The sequence below is a fragment of the Tamandua tetradactyla genome, chromosome 3 (assembly GCF_023851605.1).
Source record: "Tamandua tetradactyla isolate mTamTet1 chromosome 3, mTamTet1.pri, whole genome shotgun sequence".
Taxonomy (NCBI): Eukaryota; Metazoa; Chordata; class Mammalia; order Pilosa; family Myrmecophagidae; genus Tamandua; species Tamandua tetradactyla.
The window spans coordinates 118855720-118877181 of NC_135329.1; the positions used below are offsets into that span (position 1 = coordinate 118855720).

General features: G+C 41.2%; 1 protein-coding gene across 6 annotated transcripts in view; it reads left to right on the forward strand.

Annotated features, from left to right (window-relative positions):
- The window catches only part of KIF5C (kinesin family member 5C), a 154145-nt gene that overhangs the window by 23283 nt on the left and 109400 nt on the right, over positions 1 to 21462 (forward strand). Inside the window, exon 1 of one of the 6 annotated variants that reach the window (XM_077153752.1) lies at positions 5530 to 5550. The exons of the other annotated variants lie outside the window; for them this stretch is intronic. Within the exon in view, the coding sequence (XP_077009867.1) occupies positions 5545 to 5550 (6 nt within the window). The 5' untranslated portion in view covers positions 5530 to 5544. Of the gene's footprint in view, positions 1 to 5529; positions 5551 to 21462 lie in introns of those variants that run through there. 6 annotated transcript variants of the gene reach the window in all.

The following is a 21462-nucleotide window of genomic DNA, read 5'->3' on the forward strand; positions in this document are numbered from 1 at the left end:
CAAGAGAAGGGGCCATGTAAGAGGCAAGCCAGCTCTACCCAGCAGATGGCTTCATTGGGACTTTTAAGTGGCTTCCCTGAAAGTCAGATGCTGTTGTCACAGTGCAGGGCAGATGATAAAAAGAAGAGTCCTACAGCAGCCAGAGCATCTCTAGGGAACATCCTGATGCTAACCTCTCTCCTGTTTTATTCAATTAGAAAGAGAATTCCAAGAAATGTTTTGGTGAGGGATAGACAGTGGCCACAGGAGAGAAGAGGGAGGTAATTCCTCTTAGCAGCATTCATTATCTTGTCTTGCTTGAACTGTCTATGATGCCAGGTGCTTGCTGAAGGGCATGAGAAAAGACAGTGGAAGCTAAAAAGTACCAGTCATGTGGAACTGAATTATTATTAATATCCTCCCATGAAGAGCTGGCCTACTCCAGAATACTGTGATGAGAATGATTTTAATGGTACAGCTGTTAAGCAAACATTTTGACCATTGTGACCACGTTCCATTTTACCAAGAAATTCAAGAATTATAGTGTACATCACAATCCAGCACATAGACATACATATGCACATCTGAAATGATAGTATTATGAAACAATTTTTGCGATCAATATGTATGACATACTCTGATAGTTTTATTCTATTGTATGCCATCTTATTTAAAAAAAAATTCTGGTTATGAGCCAATGCAATTTAATTTATAACCTGCAAAAGGGCTGTTTTCCAGTGCCCAGCTCATATAGACTAATGGTTCTTAGATTTTTGTGAATTTACAACTGTCTTTCAAAAATTGAATTCCCTGCAGTAGATATATATATATATATATATATATATATATTTTACTTAGCCATTCTTTTATTTTTTATTTTTTCAGTTAAAAAGTTGTTTATTAAAAAATACGCTCTCCCAATACTGTTTTTAAATCGAATGAAGGAGTCACGTTACAAAGCAATAATTGATCAATTCCTCCCATGTAAAGGATGATTTCATTAGCTCATTAGTATAATTTACTAAATAGTAAAATACAAATTCAACTCATTCACTTCACAAAAGGTAAGCATAATTGGTAGGCTTCATACCCAAAAAAATGTATTATGAAACTTGCCTTCATTATTTACCTGCAGTATATTTGAAAGACTGTAGGATAGCAAATATCCTTTTCTTCACCATGTCCTGCTCAACTCAGCCCTCTACCTGACAGACGTCAGTATAAACGTATGTGTTATCATTTATGCAACAAATAGTTTTTGGTGGTCAGCTAAGGGCCAGGCCCTATGCCAAGTACTAGCAAAATAAATATACAGACTGGTGGTAAACTTATTTTTTTAGTTTGCTAAAGCTGCTGGCATGTAATATACCAGAAACGGAATGGCTTTTAAAAAGGGAATTTATTAAGATGCAAGTTTATAAGTTCTAAGGTTATAAAAATGTCTAAACTAAAGCATCCAGGTAAAGATACCTTGATTCAAGAAAGGCCAGTGGGTCTGGAATGCCTCTGTCAACTGGAAAGGCATATGGTTACATCTGCTAACTTTCTCTCCCAGCTTCTCGTTTCATAAGGATTTCCCAGGGGCATTTTCCTTCATCTCCAAAGGTCTCTGGCTATGTGGGCTCTGTTGGTACTAAAGCTTTTTCCAAAGTGGTTTCCTCTTAAAGCAACTTTAAGAGGTTAAAGTAAGCAACCCACTTTAAATTGGTGGAGACACATCTCCATGGAAACCATCTAATCAAAAGTTACCACCTGTAATTGGGTGGGTTACATTTCTCCATGGAAACAATAAAAAAGATCCCATCAAGCAATATTGAATGAGGATTAAAGACCATGGCTTTTCTGGGGGTATACAATAGTTTCAAACCAGCACACTTGTGAAGGGTTTTAACGTGTCTGCAGTGAAATGGAGATGTGAGGTCTACTGTTCATGGTGGGTGTGAAGTTGACTGAGATCTTGTATGAAGATGCACTTTCTACACCGTTCTCTCTAAGGACCTCCTCGAGCGCCCTCTGTATCTAGACCCTTGTGTAAAGTCCTGCCTCCCTCCTCGACCTCGCTGCTGGCCAGATGTCTTGTCGCATCAACGTAGAAATGAAGACCTTTAGGAATCTCTGGGATGGAAAGACCTAGATGAGCATCCTTTTCCAGTTTGCCAATTCCTCCGCAGTTGAATAAGCAGGTGCACCTTGAATGTCCCCATTTCTGGTATGACTTTGGTGATGTTTTCATTAAGAGCCCCATCAAGAATAAAAAAATAAGGGCAAAAAATAAATAAATAATGGGGAGGATAGGGGGTAAAAAAAAAATTGGGAAGCCTTTTGGCTTCTCCCCTAGCGTCTCCGGAAGACAAATGTAGCCCTGTCAGCAATGCCTTGATGCGAGGCCAGCCAGACTCGTGTGGACTTCTAGTGCATAGCACTGCAAGGTAATAAATTTGGCTCATTTTAAGACATTGTTTGTGGTAATTTGTTACAACATCAATAGGAAACTAAAACACTGTCCCATTACTTTGTATTTTTAAAATATTTTTCAAAGCAAGCACATGGGTATTTGCTAGCAATGAATATATCACGAGGAAAACAATAATATTTTAGAAGGTACTTTTGCCACATTAACAACCAAATATCCAAAATTCAGAAAGAAATTTTATTAAATTTTATTAAAATTAAATGGAAGCATTATGTATAAAGTCCCTGCTCCTAAAATAAAAGCCCAAACGCTTACAGTGTAGCATATTTACTAGTCTTTTTTTTGGGAATCAGAATTATTAGCCTGTATATTTCTTTCGGCAGAAAATCTTTCAATCTTTTCCTTTTTTTAAGATTCAGTGACCAACCGTATACAACCATATCCTACTATTTCCTTTTAACTTATTTATGTTTTAAAACTAGCTGCTGCTTTATTTGTTTAAAAACCCTTGGCAGTTTCAGCTTTTAGATAAAACTTTAAAAAATGTTAAGTAAAGCAAATTAAAGGGACTTATTTTACTTTCTTGAAAGGGGATATCCTAAACATGTTTGTGCTTGATATAAGAAAGCTAAAAAAGGATAATTAACACTCCACCTCACTTGTCAGTTCCTTATCTTAGTTAGGCAGATATCCTCACCCAAGTACTGGGAATTTCTTCCCCTTGAATTCTGTGAGGCTGGGTCTTCCCTTTTCCTGATACCACCTGTGTGTACAGCTCCTGCTTGCCCATCTGAATGCCAGATGTCCCTGGGTCATTGAAGCAGCAGGATGGTTTTTAGACCCCATTGAAAACAAGTGGGCTAACAGGCCACTTCACCCTGCCCACTTCAACCTCGGCTGGAACCAATAACAGCAACGATTGAGTTTGGCAGCTGCCCCGGAACTGGGCTGCTCAGTCAGCTTTATTGAACCATTTTTTCTGCTTTTCAGGTACTTTCTTTGTTCCTTGGGAAGCTAATTTTTCTGCTGATTTTCTGGGCTTTTTCCCTTCACATTTGCCTTCTAGGCAACTCCATTTTCAGTATCCCCTAGAGATGTTGCAATTTTGACATCGCCTTCTACTTCTCAGACCTCACAGCAGATGGTTTTCCTGATGATTTATCTTCCCTCATTTTTAAATGCCATTTTATTGAGATATATTATATATTCACCTACCATATAATCATTCGAATTCTACAAACAACCCTCATTTTTAAACACAAATTGTAAGGTGGACATTCTTTGTCTGAAAATCCTTCTCCCCTGCCATTTTCTATTTCAAAGCTTCTAGTCCAGTTGATCTTGTGATTCAGGGAATGCCTTAACTGTAATTGTTTCATGCTAAAGCCCAAGAAATGCTTCAGTACTGTTTTCAAAACCTTGGAAATCAACTCTTAAAATGTCTTTCATCTTCGCCTCTGCAGGCAAAAGCAGGCAAGTGCCAAAGAATCCCCTCTGTCTGCTAGCAGAGTCCTGTGAATGACTCTTTCCCTTCACAAGGCTGACCCTGCTGCCTCCTTTTTAACAGTTCCTTTAATTGTGAAATGAAATTTACATTTAATCATTTCCATAGCCACATCAGTCAGATAACATATATTTTCTAATTACAAACTGCCTTTGGGAAAGAATTGAACAAATAATTTATTTGGTGCTTTCTGAATACATGCTAGAGATGCATTAGTAACAAAGAAATGGAGCTCGATCTTACGGACTAGGGAGAAAAACAGAATTACAGAGGCTATTAGGAGGCAGGATTGGAGGGCAAGTAGAGGGGCAGGTACCCAGCTGGAATGGGCCAGTGGGATAGGATGGTGGCTGGATTGGAGGGGACTTTGCAGAGGCCTGAATACCTCACGAACACCCATTACTGGTCTCTGGTGGGAATAGGTTTATATCATTACAACATACATAGGCAAAACATGCTGCATTATGGTGACAGAAGTCAGATGTCGTGGTTGCTTAGGTGGGGTTGGAGATTGACCAGCAAGGGGCACAATGCAAGTGTCATCCTTGATCTTATTTTAGGTGGTGGTTACACATAGGTATACAACCGTCAAAAATCATCTAGCATATAATCCATGTGTATGCATTTATTATATGGACATTAAAAATTTTATTGAGGGAACACTCTCTGTGTACTAATATATGGAAAGATCTTCAAGATGTATTGAGCTAGATAGAGACAAGTGCATTTAACTGTGCTAAATGCATGTCATAAAGGATGAAAATAGGAAGCTACGTTTGTCTGCTTCTGTATGTGCAAAGCACTCTGGAGAGATGTGAGAGGAACTGGCAGCAGTGGTTGGGTGGTGGGAGGTGGTGGGAGGGGGCTTCTCAATGTACACCTTTTTGGAGTTTGAACCATGTAAACGTATTTCTTGCTCAGAAAATTAAAAAGGAAATTCATTGGAAGAAAACTGAGAAAGTTTTAAACTGAGATGGAAAATTGTTTCATTATTCTTTATAGTAGGTTATTTACTAATTAAATGTTTTTAAGCAACTTCCTCTCAGCAGCAATCTGGCAACTACCTGGGGGCCTCTGTGCCAATCCCCACGCAAAAGCCGTTATCCCTGTAGTGCTCCTTCCCACTGAGCCTTCCTCACTCCTGGAAATCTCTCCTAATCAGTCTCTCTGGTACTTGAGAGGAAACCTCTTTGCCATCCCTTAAGGAGCCTAGATAGTGGCCTATTTGAACATGGACTCAGTTCAGCCTTTTCTTAAAGGGTCAGTATCCCTTACAGAGATACAATGTTTGGCACAGATGTAAGCTAGACAAGATTTTTAAACAAGATTTTAAAATTCAGTTATGTAGGGTCTGTTACTTCTTGCCTCTCCTGTGGATGGGCTGTGCATGGAGGGGTCCTCTTCATTGAGATTGCCAGCTCTTTCTCCACACTGTGAACTAGGGTCTAACAGGCAGGGTCTATATGATGTAACAGAAGTTCTAGTTCTCTTTCTCCTCAATTCTGGATGCAGCAACAGGGTAGCACCTTCTCAGAAGCTCCACTCAATATTTCTGGGTTCTCCTCCAACTGGCTGACCTGGGGGCAGGGCCCAGAGAAGCCCCTTGCAGTTCCTGATCTCTTTCACATTTCTTACCTTCCAAAGGAGGATGCTGGTAAGTTTTTCTTATGGGAACCTTGGGAAAATTAGATGGTTTTGGGAGTGCTTGTGTAGTCCAGCAGAAAAGCCTTATGAAAAGAGTTTTTCACAATTCTTATGTGTGTTGTGGCTTTGGCCTTATATTAGCTAGGGTTCTCTAGGAAAAGAGAATCAGCAGGAGATATTTGTAGATATAAAATGTATAAAAGTGTCTCACATAACCATGGTGATGTAGAGTCCAAGGTCTGTAGGGCAGGCCACAAGCTGGCAGCTCCAATGAAGGTCCTCATTGAACTTTTAGGAGAGGCTGGCTGGGCAGCCAAGGGGGTGTAAGAATCGAAGGTCTGTAGGACAGGCTACAAGCTGGCAGCTCCAAAGAAGGCCTCAACAAACTCTAAGGAGAGGCTGGCTGGCTGAAGCAGGAAGAGTGATTCTCTTCTGAGTCCTCCTTAAAAGCCTTTTGGTGATTAGGTGAAGCATCACTCATCACAGAAGACACTCCCCTTAGCAATCAGCTGTGGATGCCGCCAACGTGGTCATGATTTAAGTCCATGAAATGTCCTCCTAGCAACAGGCAGGCCAGTGCTTGCCCGACCAGACACCCGGGTACCACCACCTGGCCAAGTTGACCCATGAACCTGACCATGACAGGCCTTTGGAACCTTTTTCCTATAACCCACACAAGATGTATTATGTGTTTTATTTTTGGCTGTTGTAAATGCAAATGTGTTATCAAAGGAACCTAAATAAAAATAGTTCTTGACCTCTGCTGATTTTGGTCCCATGCTCCCTCTTTAGTTGCCTGCTTTTACCTTGATCCCCTAAAAATCAACACTAATAGAGCAATGGGTTAAAAATTGTTAGACTGTTTTTGGGATCTGTGGGCAAGGTTGCTAGCGTTGATCAGTGATGTCCGCCATGGTATGTGAGAAAGAAGTGGGGGTATAGTTCTAGGTATTTACCAAACTTGCCTTAGGTTGTCCTACCCTAATTTTCTTTGTATACCTTTTAGTACCTAAACCAATGCTTTTTACGAAGTACGTGCTCAGTAAATATTTGCTCATGCTGCTGCTTTTTGAATTTGCTCTTCATGAAACATGATTTTCCTAATAAATAGCACTAAAGTATGCCTGCTGACATAGCAATTCATTTTGTCAAAGTTGAAATGGCATAATGCAAAGCACCACGGTCTAAATCTGTGCCTTTCTCCTTCCTTTAAAGAAGCATGGCTAACCTCCTTTGCTTCATAGTTTGAGCTCTGTGCACTGGATGTTGGAGATGTTCTCCAAGGGCTTCCTTTCAGATAAGAACACATTTTCTTCAGTGTTCTTAATGGCCCTGATGAGAATCTTAAAGTATTTGCAAAGTCAGTCATCCATATGCAACTTACTGTTTGAAGCAATAGCACCAATGGCTAAATGTATTGATCAACTACCAGGTGTCCAGGTACTATTATGTTTGACCTACATTAACTTACTCAATCCTCACAAAACCCTGGGAGATAGCTACTAATATTATCATTTCCACTTGAGCTCAGAGGCTTAAGTAGGGATGAGCCTCTTGTCCAAGGAGTAACTTGTCCAAGTCCACATAACTGCCTTGTGTTGAAGCCAGGTTCTTCATTTGACCTTAATCTGAATAATCAGTGAGGTGTGCTGAGCACTTGACTAGGAGTCAGAGACCTGCCTGTTCTTGGGAAGTTACTTCTCTGGGTCCAGATTTCCCCATTTATAAAATGAAGAGTTGGGCAGCATGGTTATGATCCCTCGAAGCCCCTGACTTACCTTATTCTAAGTTATGTATTGAAGATATCTTCCAGCCACCATGACATTTGATCAGTATTGTGTACATGTGCTGGAGGTATACGGAATGAAGTGAAGCCTGGTACTTTCTGAGCACACACCAGAATTATAGCTTGTCAAGTGAGAGAAACTTATTTTCCCAAACAATTAGAGGATACCAGTAATTATGTTTAATTACACTTTGAACAGTTTTCCTGTTGTGTCAACCCATTGTCTAAATTGCGCTTGAGAGCAGCAGGCTATTATTTTGAGGTTTGTGAGGTTTAAAATTGCTTTGTGTCTCAGCATCAGGGGAGCAGAATAGTTAAGAGCACAGGCTCTGGAGTCAGACAAAGTTGGTGCAGATCTTGGATTAGTGCTTACTAGAAATTTTTGGCAATTTCCTTAACTCCTCTCAAATTTGGTTTCCACACCATAGGAATAATAATGGCATCAGTGTCATGAGGTTGTTGTGAGAATTGAAGCAGCACGAATATATGAGATGCTGGTGCAGCATTTGGCACATAAATCCTTCAGATATTACCTATCATATAGTTTATTATTATCGATTAGATGTTGATGATAGTCAGCCTCTGGACACCTTCCAGGCTCTAACCCAATGGATTGCTACTGTTCTTTATTGACTTCTGACATTTAGAGTGTTTGTTCTCTATCCTGTATTGCTTTATGTCTGTAGTCTCATTTTCTAAGGACATGTGGGTCTGGAGCTAAGAAAAATGGTCACCCATTTAAGAAGTACAGCTGTAAGTGCCTTGAAGACACCATGGGGGGAATGAAATAATTCTAGTGCTTAGTAGGAAAATTATCTTGGTAGTTGATAATTTTAGGCAATACGCAGACATGGCCTTAAATAATATTTAATCACATAGTAAAAATTTTTTTTCATTCCTCTTTCAGGCATTCTGAGTCTACCAAAGAGAAAGCCTCAGTTAGGTGCAAGTCTCTAATCTCTGATATTTTGGAATTTCCCTTTTTAAACAAAAGGAAGAAGCAGGATTAGGCTTAGAGCATTGGTGGGGCAATGGCCTGGTAACTGGAATTCTGTAATATTGTTTTGTTTTCCTCATGTTTTTTTACTGTATTTATAGCAAGTAATGACAATTTTCATTTGTAATAATATAAAATTTTCACTGGAAGTGTATTTAAGGAAAAAGGAATTGATTTAAAGAAAAATGCCAAATTAAAAGTAGACTGGATAGTACATGGGTGTGGTAAAAATTGTGATGTTGGCATACAGATCTCTGAGTCAGGAAACACTGGTTTAGGGAGAGAAGAGGGTCAGAAACTTAATCCTAGACAAGACCAATGCTTAGAAAGAAGAGAATTGGAGAGTGCAGAGCTGTTGGAGAAATCATTTCAGCAGGCGGAGGTGGATAACAGGCAAGTTCTGTGGAGAGGGCAATAAAGTGATGGCAGAGGAGAAGACTGTTGGGTTTGCTGGTTGGTTTAGCAAAGGAACTGGCATGGATTGAAGAGGGAGACAGAGTAAGGAGGCACGGTGTGTATTCTACTTTTTTCCAAGATGCTTAGTGAAGTAAGGAAAATGACAAAGGCACAGTACATTGAGTAGAAGCAAGGTGGATAGGAGGTATTTTGATTTTAGGAAAGCAGACATTGGGCACGTTTTTAGTTAGTGGAGAAGAAGATGGTGAAGATGGTTGTGAGAGGGTATAGATGGAGCCAGAATAAAAAATGCAGGGGGTTGGGTTTACCTAGGAGAGGGAAGAAGGAGACTTACTAGGGGCTGGAGGGAAAGAAGGACCTCTGGTAGAGGAGGGAGGGAGAAGTTGCCTTTTCTCCTACCAGTAAATTCTGCAAGAATATCTTAGCCAATTCTTGATTTCTAAATACTTCAACAGAAAAGCAGGGAGGAGAGCAAATATGAGTGCCTGGAGAGAAGCAAACAGCTGTGGAAGTGGAAGCTGAGGGAATCTAGGCAAATACTGACTCATCATTTGGAGGTCCCAGGGAAGGGAGGAGTTTGTCACTGATGTACCTTACCCAGTAGGAGCTTGGGGCTCAGAGCCTGATGTGGCTGGAAAACTGAGAAGGACCATGAAGGTAGCAGCTGCTCTTCAGACCGGTTGAAGGAAGATTGGCCTTCCTTTTAATCACCCGTTTTGGGCCCTTGTGTACAAGGAAGCATAGGGGTGAGAGCAGTGTCATCAACAGTGGCTTATCACCAACTGAATCCTGGTTGCTTCAGACCCAGTGGCACTAATGCAACCAGGTGTGAAATTGTGGGCAGGCAAAGGGCCCAGCTCACTGCGTGACTGAGCCCCAAGCTTTGCCCACTAACACAGGAGACTGAGGTCTCTTCTAATCTAGATTGCTGTATTCACATGCTATGGACCTTGCAGCTGCTTCCTGGATAAGTTGGATCATGGAGCATATGGGAGTAGAGTGGGGCTCTAAGTCATTTGCAACAAATCTAATCTAATCAGGAAGGAAAAGTCATTTTCTGCATATGACTTCAAGCCCAGGGCTTCCTGACTTCGAATCCAGGCCACTGTACACCAGGGGAAGAATAGGGAGAGGGAGGCTAAGATAGAACCTGTCTGGAGTCAGCCTTGGGGGATAAGGTGATCCTCAGGGTGGAAGGTAAGGAGAAAGGGAGAAGAGAGCACCTATTTATGTTCCCCCCTCCAATTTCAGAGGCAGGTGAAGTGGGAGTTCTGGGAGGAGTACTGGGCCCTTTCCTGTTCGTCTGGAGATCTGTGCCATTGTCTCCAGACTGAGAGTCCCCATTGGAAACCCTTGGCCTCTCCCCATCTCAATTCGAAGCACCTTTCAAACCTGCTCACTTGTTACTGGTACTATTCAAGAAGTCTGGGTGGGCCTGTGTGTTTTGTTTTGTTTTGTTTTTATGTCACCACTGTCTGCAGTCACTGGTTAGGAATTAATCTGGACAAGACGTCCTTGTATTTATCAAGTTGAAAGTAGACCTTTCCAGACAGTTATGTGGTTATTTTAAAAATCATCATCAATATGCATTTATTAAAGGCCCATTGAAGACCTCTTGGGACAGACAGACCTAGCTCCTTCGAGAGCTGTCATTCAACTGGAGGTAAGACCTATCGTCTCATTGAAGAAAATAACCAGAAATATGTAATGAAAGACTTGTCAACAGATGGGATTTAAAATGGTCCTTGAATAAAGAATGGGGTTAGAGAGGCATTCCTGGTTTGGCCGACTATTAGAGGGGTCACTAGAGCTCCCCAGATTTCAGCGACCACCCCACTGTCTGGACATTCTTTATCTCTGCCTTCACCTGTCAGGATGAGGATTAAGACTGTATCACCTTCTCCTCTCTGGGGAGATGGAGGGCAGCTGTCTCAATTTATTTGAAACCTATACTGAATATGCTTTAATTAATCACTCCCTAAGATTTCTCCTCCAGACAATGACGCTAGTCTATCAACCCATTTTCATATTTCTAACCCTTTTAGTCATCTTGATGGCTTACCCTGGTTTTAGCAGTATAGAAGACTGTTTAAGAGCTTGGGCTCTTGTTCCATCCCAAACTTACTAATTTGGTAACTTTGTGCGAGCCATTTAAGTGTCCTAAACCTCAATTCCTCCAGCTGTAAAGCAGCAGCCTTACTATTGTCCACCCCTGGTGTCATCTGAGGACTCAGTGAAACTTTCTGCCGCGCCCTCCCTTTGGCGCCTGTTTACAACATCAGTACGCATTCGCGATCGCTATCATTCCTGTATTGTGCTTAGCACCCGTCACCACTGTCTAGTGAGGCGCTCTATCAGTGCTGCTTACATTATGAATGCTTACTTAAAATAGAAAAGAGTTACTTTGCTGGAGACTTGCATTTTTTAAGCTGACACATTTTTTTTATTAGACAGTGCTCTACAGAATAATGAAGTAGAATGAATTTGTGAAGTTATCTACATAATGAGGCCAGTGTGGCACCAAAGCAGTGAAGTACCTGAAAATAACAGTGACAGTTTAACTTAGCATTTATGGAGCTTTAAACTTCATAAGGAGAGAAAACTGCCTTCCTTTGTTTCTTCATTGCTTTTCTCGTTGAACCTTAAGATCTTGGGGACCTTGTCCTTCTCACTATTGGCATCTTAGAATCTAGTAGGTTGCCTGATAAGTGGGAGTATTGATAATTAAATGTTAAATAAATGAATATCTTTCTATGTAGGAAATTTTGGGAAAAAAAAAGGTGGGGAGATTGAAGTTAACGGGTAGAACCCGAAGTAGCCCGCAGTTGCAGGAGAGGGTATGGTTGACTGCGGTCACGCCAGTACTAGAGGGAAGGGGGTCCATTCTTCTTGCACAGCCTCTGGATTGCATGTGCGGTATGGGTGGAGGAGTGTGTGCATTGGAATCAGACAGGCCTGGGCTCGTGGAGTTGAGTGACAGAATCAGTGTGTTCACTCCTATCTTATGTGGGTGAGAGCACCTGTGCTGGTTTTACACGATGTATGTACCCTAGAAAAACCATGTTTTAATCCTAATCCCATTTTGTAAAGGCAGCTGTTTCTTCTAATCCCTATTCAGTATTGTATGTTTGAAACTGTAATTAGATCATCTCCCCGGAGATGTGATTTAATCAAGAGTGGTTGTTAAACTGGATTAGATAGAGGCGTGTCCCCACCCATTTGAGTGGGTCTTGATTAGTTTCTGAAGTCCTAATAAAGAGGAAACATTTTGGAGAATGAAAGAGATTCAGAAAGAGCAGAGAAGAACGACATAGCCACGAGAAGCAGAGAGAACCAGCCAGCGACCTTTGGAGAAGAAGAAGGAAAATGCCTCCTGGGGAGCTTCATGAAACAGGAAGCCAGGAGAGAAAGCTAGTAGATGATGCAGTGTTTGCCACGTGCCCTTCCAGCCAAGAGAGAGAAGCCCTGACCATGTTCGCCATGTGCCTTCTCACTTGAGAAAGAAACCCTGAACTTCATCGGCCTTCTTGAACCAAGGTATCTTTCCCTGGATGGATGCCTTTGATTGGATGTTTCTATAGACTTGTTTTAATTGGGACATTTTCTTGGCCTTAGAACTGTAAACTAGCAGTTTATTAAACTCTCCTTTTAAAAGCCATTCTGTTTCTGGTATGTTGCATTCCGGCAGCTAGTAACCTAGAACCCATGCCCTGGGGTTGTTAAGATGAAGGGGAGTTGATGGAAGTTGATGGGAGGGTCATGGTAACTTTGAGCTCCTCCCTCCTCCTTGCTTTCTGGATTGTCCAGATGACTCCTGAACCAGTAACCACCTCAGTTGCATGCTCAAAACTAGAGGTCAAAGCAGGAGGACGCATTGGCCTTCTTGCGTACTTGGAGGGCAGGCATCAAAGTTGGCCTGACTCCAGTACATGATGCCTGGCCTGGGTCTGGCGTGAAGAGTATGTATCAGAATGACTCATGGGCACTTGCAACACTTTATTGTGTGGTTCTTTGTTATCTATGGACTCACCTCCCAAATTTATCCCAAAGCTACTCTTCTTCTTTCCATCTCCATTGGCCACTTCTTAACCCAGTCTGCCCATGTCTTTCTGGGCTACTATCGTGATGTCCTAACTGGGCTCATGTTTGTCTGACATCATATCTGCTCTTTAAATTTCAAATCTGTACAGAGCAGCTAGGGTCATGTTTTAAAACCAGAAACCATATCAGGTGACTCCTTTGCTTAAGAAGCACAGTACCTGCCATGGCCTATGGTGCTTTAATCCAGATGCAAAATAACAATATATCCCATTGATCCTTGGCTTGGCCACTTGTGGCCGTCCTCTAATTCATACTTTTTTTTTGACATGGACAGGCTCCGGGAACTGAACCCTGGTCTCTATTATGGCAGGTGAGAACTCTGCCATTGAGCCACTGTTGCCCGCCCCATAGTTATTTTATATGTCATATCTCATCCTCTCATTCATACTTATTTTATATGTCACATCTATTCTTTTTTTCTCTTTTTACCTTTACTGATAGTCTTCATTTCTACACTCTTCTCCAGACCTCTCTCCCCTGCCTTTTCCTATCTGCCTCTAGTGCTCCATTTAGTATTTCTTGTAGAGCCAGTCTCTTATTCACAAATTCTGTCTGATTTTGTCTAAAAATATTTTAATCTCCCCTTCATTTTTTGAAGGACAGTTTTTCTGGATATAGAATTCTTGGCTGGCAGTTTTTCTCTTTTAGAATCTTTAATATATCATGCCACTGCCTTCTCGCCTCCATGGTTTCTACTGAGAAATGCACACATGGTCTTATCGAGCTTCCCTTGTATGTGATGGATTGCTTTTTTCTTGCTTTCAGAATTCTCTCTGTGTCTTTGACGTTTGACAATCTGATTAGTAAATGTCTTGGAGTGTGTGTATTTGGATTTATTCTGTTTGGGGTATTCTGCACTTCTTGAATTTGTGATCTTATGTCTTTCATAAGAGATGGGGAATTTTCAGTGATTTTTTCCCTCCTTTTCCCTTCTCTTCTCCTTCTGGGACACCCACAGCAAATATATTTGTGAGGTGAAATTACTGTACTTAAAAGTTTCATGCTATTCTTTGTCATGAGCTCATACCCAAATTGCTCCTAGTGCTTAAAATGCACTTTAAAAAGATTATCCTTTTAATTTTCCTCAGACTTCTCACTCCTGTTGTTTCCATTCTATTTTTCTCCTTAAATACTCTTTAGACAACTTTCTAAGCACCAGATTCAGTGACCTCCCTTAATGTCAGGGACTCTTCCCTTCCAAAGCAAGTCTCCATGGCTTTTCCTCTGAGCCTGGGGCTGCAGTCTCCAAAAATGGCTTTGGTATAGATATACGTGCCACTGAGCACCCAAACCAAATGTGGTCTTCTATTACAGCTTTGGTAAGAGTTTGTATGTCACTGAAGACTGAAACCAAATTGGGCCCATACAAACACACAAGACATCTACATTCACTCTCCAAACCTGTTTTACTTCTCAGTCAGCTGCTGTTGGGGACCTGGCAGCTGGGACAAGAGACTCTCTTATCTGGGTCTCAGAGAAAAGTCTCTCTGTCGTGGTAGAACTAAGAGTCAGAAATGTCCTACCTTGGGCATCCAGGAATTCACCAGGGCAGTACGTTGTTCAGATGTTTTGGTCCCTTCATGGTTACCAAGTTGTAGAAGAGGCCCTTCCCAAATCTGGGTTTCCCAATCTGGGTTCGGCCAATGAAAGTCACACAGAATGGCGCTGAGGAGGAAAAGGAGGTTTATTTACATCAGCGGGAGGACTGGGGAGATTTCCCAAATCATCATTCCTGAAGTAGTTGTTCAATTGGGTTTTAACCCATCAGAGACAGAGACAATCATCTTAATTAATAGGTAGTAGAGGTCTAGAGAATTTCCGCAGTTTATTCTACTTCCTTCAGGATTTATATCCTTTGTGACACCTGGGAAAGGTGCCTCCCAATCTAGAGAGCTAGATGAAAGGCTTATGCATATCTGGGAGGTCTGGGACAGTATTTTAAAGATTATTCCGGTCTGGGTGCAGACTTGACATTTACATACTGCTGCAGATTTTACATTTATATATTGCTTTTTTGTGAGACTAAGAGCTCCCATTACCAGCCTGCTTCCAGCTTTAAAGGTTATATTTTAAGGTTGCTTGACAATTTCCAGCTTGCTTACAGTTTTAAGATTATATTTAAACGTTATTAAAAAAAGAAAAAGGGTGGGCCACGGTGGCTCAGCAGGCAGAATTCTCGCCTGCCATGCCAGATTGATTCCTGGTGCCTGCCCATGCAAAAAAAAAAAAAGTTACTGTTAAAATTTCCCCCTTAAAACAATATTTATTTCCAATCTTGGGAATTTGGCGGTTGTTCTTTCTGGCTATTTCCTGCTGGATTGGGATTTAGTTAGGGGGTCATTGGTGAAATTCTGACTTAACTTGCAGATATTGTTGATTTCCTTCGGGGGAGAATGGATTGCTCTTGGCAGGAGTTCTGGAAGACAAAAAGGGTTTCATACATGTTTGAGTTATAATTTGAGTATATAGAGACAAAAGACTTCTATCTAGGACAAGAATAGATGTAACAATCAGGAAGATTACAACACAGCTTGAAGAAGAGTCTGTAACTATGACCCTATTCCTGAAGTTAGCCAACTGAACAGAAATTAAAATGAGCAGGAATAGTCACAGCCTGAACTTGATCATTTAGGTGATCTAGGAGAGAAGAGATGTTACCAGATTCATCAGGAATATAGGTACCACTTCTGTTTTGACTATGGCACATGTTCTCCCTTGTGAGGCAGTGAGGTTCTATTCTGTAGTACTGCTTTGTACATTAAAACCATTTCTACATTTACTGTAGTCATATCGGGATAGCTATTTTTAATGCATTTACTTTGGCAATTACATTTTTAACTTATAAATGAGAAAAGTATTGCAGCTACATGATTATTAGATTTACTGGGTTCCAAATATTTCAGGTCTCAGATTCCATCATGGATTAAAAAATAGCACAAATGTGCCCAGCTCCTCATAACTTACAAAAGAATCTTCATGTACATGCTGTCATTTCAGCCCAAGGATATAGATGCTGTTGTTGTTATTCCCATTTTATAGATCAGGCAAATGGAGGTTCACTGAAGTTTAATGACCTCCAAAGTCATGGAGGGATGGACAGTAATACAACGACAAGGGGGCAAAAGCCTTCTGTACCAATTGCTAGCTGATAAAGTGATGGTTTGTTTATAATTTTCAGGGGGCTAACTGTCTTATCTTGCATATCCAGGAAAGGATGTGTAAAGGGAATGATTTTTCTGTTCCTAACAAAGTGGAGCCTTCTGGCTCAGTCTCCCATATTCAGGGGTAAGCTAAATGATTTTATCCTCGAGTTGAACATGTCCAGTTTTATTCTTTCAGTAAAGTTTTTCTTTTCTGTTTAATTGCTAGGAATAGCATAGCACCATTTCACTAGTGATACTGGCAGGAAAAAAACAAGATGATGTTCTGGCTCGGTTAAGTTACTAGCCAGTGACAAGACTGTCTTTGGTGAAATTAAGCACACTTTATTTCTCTTGCATCTCAATTATTAATGACTTGAGAGCTATCTACTCTATCCCCTATAAGGGGGATATCCACCATGGCAAGCCAGAGACCCTAGAGATAGTCAGTTAGCTACAAATCCAGCAGTTTGATTGGTTTATAGAACCAACATAAAGAAAGGACCTATTTTAAGAAGAGATTGCTTTCTCAGGTTGTTACTAAAGGACGTATTAGAGTCATGAAAAGCGTAAAAAACAAGGAACAATATAGCCCATTTGATCAGGAAGATTTCTTCCTAAACAAATACTTTAGGTCATCCAGAGAGTCACAATATACTTATGTTCTGGATTATCAGGAGGATTTACTGTCACTGTGGCTTTCCAGCCAACAGGAGGGTATCTCCATCCTGGAATTGTTGAAGCTTGATTTTGGTGTGGTGAATTCCAGGGCTTTATTCCCTGCAACTTAAGAAAAGAATGAGTAACAAGTGACAATAAATAAGGCCTAACCCATTTAGGATTTAGGTGAAATTGGGGATGCTGGTCTTTTCTTACCTTTGCCTAGAACACTCTATCCATCACCTCACTCTTGTCACGGCTGGCAGCCTTGCAGACCTCCTTTCTAATGTCACGTCTTCAGAGCCGTCTCCCCCCCACCCCACTTCCATCACATCACATCATGAGCAGACATTGTCTTTATTGCCTCGTCTCCTCCCACTCAGTAGGAATAAGCTCCACGAAGTCTTAACGTGGCACATGGTGGATTCTCAGCAAATGTTTGTTGAATGACACAGTGAAAAGAGAATTTTAAAATTGGCGAGGATATATTAAATATGTCTACTGCGCGGTGAAGTGTGCTGATTACACCATGTTCCGGAGTGGAAGCTGAGGATGTGCGCTCAGAGCTCGAGCGCATAGGAAAGAAAGCACTGTTTCTGTGCTCCTAGGAGACAGGGCTGGTCTCTGCTGCATTAGCGTTGTATTGTGATGGAAGTCTAAGAGAATTAGATCTCTGGGAATTGGAAATCTGACAGGGTGGTAAATAATGAGCTTTAAGATCAGATCCTGCTAACACTGCTGTAACTGAGAAATTAGGATTTAAGTGATGATTTTGATTACTGAATCATTATGTAGATATTCCTTTTTACTTTCTGGTATATTGGAGTAGACAGAGAGAAATACCTGAATCTCTAAATTGTAATCCAGCTGCCTTGCTCTCTGGTCATGATTGCACAGCTTTTATCCTGCCCCTGTGCTTATAAGAACTGTGACTAACCTTTATTTGTACCCAGTTACCCAATTTTACAACTTTAGAGTCTTGTGATCACTAAAGGTAGCCCTTCATGTTTATTAATGAAGGGTTTTGGGTCAGACCAGCACTAACCCACCCCAAGTCCCAAGTTATTTTGATAACCGAGACAGTCTAACCAAAATGGGCCTGCTTGACTTGTGTAGTAGCTTAGACTCTAACCTACCTGTCATCTATACCTTATTATAATACTAAAAATCATGCCCGTCATCATATTAAGGCCGCCATTTTCTTACGTACGTTCTAAGCATAGAATCAATCCGCGCATGCTCAATAATTAGATCATCTCTAATTACACCATCTGGGGCCCCTGTGCTCATTATTCTAAACTCAACCCATTTTTTTCTCTATTAAAACCATCAGAATTGCTGCAGTTCGGGAAGACAGATTTTGGGCCCTTAGGCTATCCGATGTCCTGCTACTTGCCTAATAATAAATGTTTTCTTTCTCTGAAACTCTTGTTGTCTCAGAAATTGGTCATTGAGTGCATTGGGCAAAAGAATCTACTACCTTTGTCTTGCAACACCGCTACCTGCTACCTGTTGCTTACTGCCTCTGAACTCTGATGTCCCCATCTGTAAAATGGGGATAATAGCATAGATCTTGGAGTATTGCTGTGGAGATTAGAGAAAGTCCGTGCCTGCCACATGTTATAGTCTCAATAAATGACAGCTTTTATTTTGGGGTGAAGTTTTCAAGACCATATTAACTCAAGACATGATATCAGAAACCCAATTCAGCTGAACAACTATCTATTTGAGCACTTCAATAATTATCTTAAATCCTGCAGGGAATCCAAAGATGGGTAAGAAAGAAAACATGCCCAATTTAATTACCTAAAAATCCATAGATTAAAATAAGTGATAATGCTAACAAAAGTATGTGTAAAATGCTTTGCAATTCACAATGTGATTCTTTTAGCCACCATGTGAAGCCAATAGAATATGCGCTTTGTGATCCTTTGTAAGTAAGGACGCTCTCTGAACTTGACTTTGTCACTGGTAAAATGCAAAGAATGATGGTTACATTACAGAGTTGTTGTGATGATGCTGCTAAAACAGAGTCTAGCATGTGGGAGTCACTTAAAAAATGTTAGTTCTGTTTTGCCCCAATCTCTGGCCCTGGGTCCTGGTCTTCCCATGATATGTTGTTTCCAGATGACCGTGATCTAAAGCAGTTTGTGATCAGAGCCTCCTTGAAAATATCAAAGTGCCGTGGAAGTTCCTAGAGGAAAAGAGTGGGGGAGGGAAGGGGGAAGAGAGAGGGCATCTATTTGGGGGCCTTAAGAAAAGGAAGAGAGAGCATTTAATAGGAGTTTTAAAGGTCAAGCAGCATTCTGACAGATAACAAGGTAAAGGTATCAGGATGGTATTCTGATCAGTGAATAGGTAGAACAGTGAGACAGATGTAGGAAAGTGTTGGGCAGCGAAAGACCACCTGCAAGATTTGATATATCTGGTGTGGTGAAAGGTGTCTTACCAGGGGACTTATATACAATGGGTGTCCTAGCAAGTTGTTGACCACCATCTTTTAGGAGAGAAATCCAGTGAGGAAAGAGACTAAGCAGGGGAGTATAATGTCCAGCAAGAAAGGAGAGGAGAATTTCAACAAGGGTGAGTTGATGTACAATTCTAAACAGTCTGCAAATTTTGAGGATGTTACAGGCCATCTAAGGTTCTTAAATTTTACTTAATTGATCATAGAGCCCTTTAAGAAAACAGCTGAATGAGGGCAAAATTTTGTGGCAGGTTATGAAGTGCAGGAGTGAGGAACTGGAGGCAATAGAAGACTGTCCTTCCAAGAAGTTTGGGAGAGAAAAAGGGCAGGGATGGGGCAGCAGTTTGAGGGAGGACAAAGAAAAAAATTAATAGAATAAGAAAACATAAGCATGTTTAAGTCAAAAGGAATGAGTGTGCAAAGAGGGATATTGAAAGGGAACATCGGGTGGGAATTGATACAGGTCTGACTGTTCTCAAGGGACTTCAGATTACTGAGTCTGGGTGTATATTAAACAAGTCTTACCGTAGATAATTGAGCAAAAGCTGCTTATAATAATAGGTTTAAACAATTATCCGCCGGCCCAGCCTAGGGTGGCTGTGAAGCAGATGGTGTTTACCTCTGGCATCTTCTTCCTCATCCCACAGAACCCCCACCCCCACCCCCACCCTCCTGGCCTGGGACACTCACGTTTCACTGTCTGTCCCCAAACGAACACTTGGTTTATCTCCTTTCTGTTTACTAGTGAATCTGATCTGCTCATTGCTGTTCCTGGCACAAGACTAGCAGGCTATTTTCTGCTAATGGTGAGCCTTCTGGGACCATGGTCATCTTTTGTTGTCTAATCCATTGTTGTCCATCTTTTGTTGTCTAATCCACTGATTCAAATGATAGAACTTCAAATCAGGGAGAAGGGAAAGGGACAAGGCAGAAGGAAGCGTGGGGAGGTTTGGGCAGATTTTGCTCTTCATCTTCCACCTGTGTGTGTCTACTTGCTCTTGTGGCACCTTATGCACTAAAAAATATGGTACCCCATCCTCCAAATAAAATTATGTCTCCTTGTTGACTCCCACCTGGCCATGGGACGTCACTCCCCATCCCCCAAAAGGGAAGCCAGTATCCTTGCCCCACCTCCCAATTCATGAGGAACAAATGGAGATGAGGGACACGAACATACCATAAAAGTAAATTTGCTGTCTAAGACATGGATGATTATAATTATGTAAGCTGTTTAGAAAAGCAAAGTCATAGCTGTAAATATTTGCAGAGTACTTATCTGAAGCCTCTTCAAGCTCCATACTTAGCTAAATGCGTTTACAATTAGTTTGGAGCAAGAGCTTTTCTATTTTGTATTTTTCATTGAAGGGAAGAGAATTTTGCATGTCACTATGTGGCTTCCACATTGGAGGTACCCCTGTGAGCCTCAGCATGACTGGGGAGAGGTTTGCAGAGTGGCATTTGACTGGGTTATGCAGTGCTGTGCAGGAAGCTGCCGCCAGGGTGCCGTACTCCAGGAAGGAAACTTTGGTGTCTACCACTTAGCAAAATAATTCCCGCCTTCTACCTTTTTCTTTTCCTCTTCCGTGAAGAAGGTTTGACTTTCAGTCTCGATTTGCCAGAAAACTGGGTCTTACTTTGAGGTAAAATTCACATAACAAAATTAGCCACTTTAGAGTGTATAATTCAGTGGTATTTAGTGAATTCACAGTATTGTACAGCCATCACCTCCATCTGGTACTAAAACATTTTTATCATCCTAAAGGAAACCCTGTACCCGTTAAGCAGTCACTCCCCATTCCCCACTTCCCTTAGCCTCTGGCAACCTCTAATCTACTTTGTGTCTTTATAAATTTCTTATTCTGGACATTTCATATAATGTATAATTTCATACCATGTGTGATCTTTTGTGGCTGACTTCTTTCCCTCAGTATAATATTTTCAAAGTGCATCCACATTGTAGCCTGTCAGTACTTCACTCCTCTTTATGGCTGAATAACATCCCATTGTCTGGATATACCCAGCAGTTTTTTGTTTTTTGTTTTCTCTAAGTACATAGAATACTGACTGAGCTCCTTCCAGCTTCAGGTTTTCCTTCTCTCCTGTAGTATGTTGTAGAGGCAGAAGCCACTCTTACTAGAACCCGTGTGCTAGTAATTGTGGCTATAACCACGTTAGAACTTGAAAGATCTCTCTAGGAAGGGGCCCAGAAAATATAGGTGATTGAAGGTCACAGATATGTGAGGGCGAGTTCCTGGACTACAACCAGTTCCTTCCCTCTTTCTGCTGCCCCCTGTGCAGGGTCATTCATGGGGCAGAACAGTTAAAGGGGAAATTTACATTTTGATACAAACAAA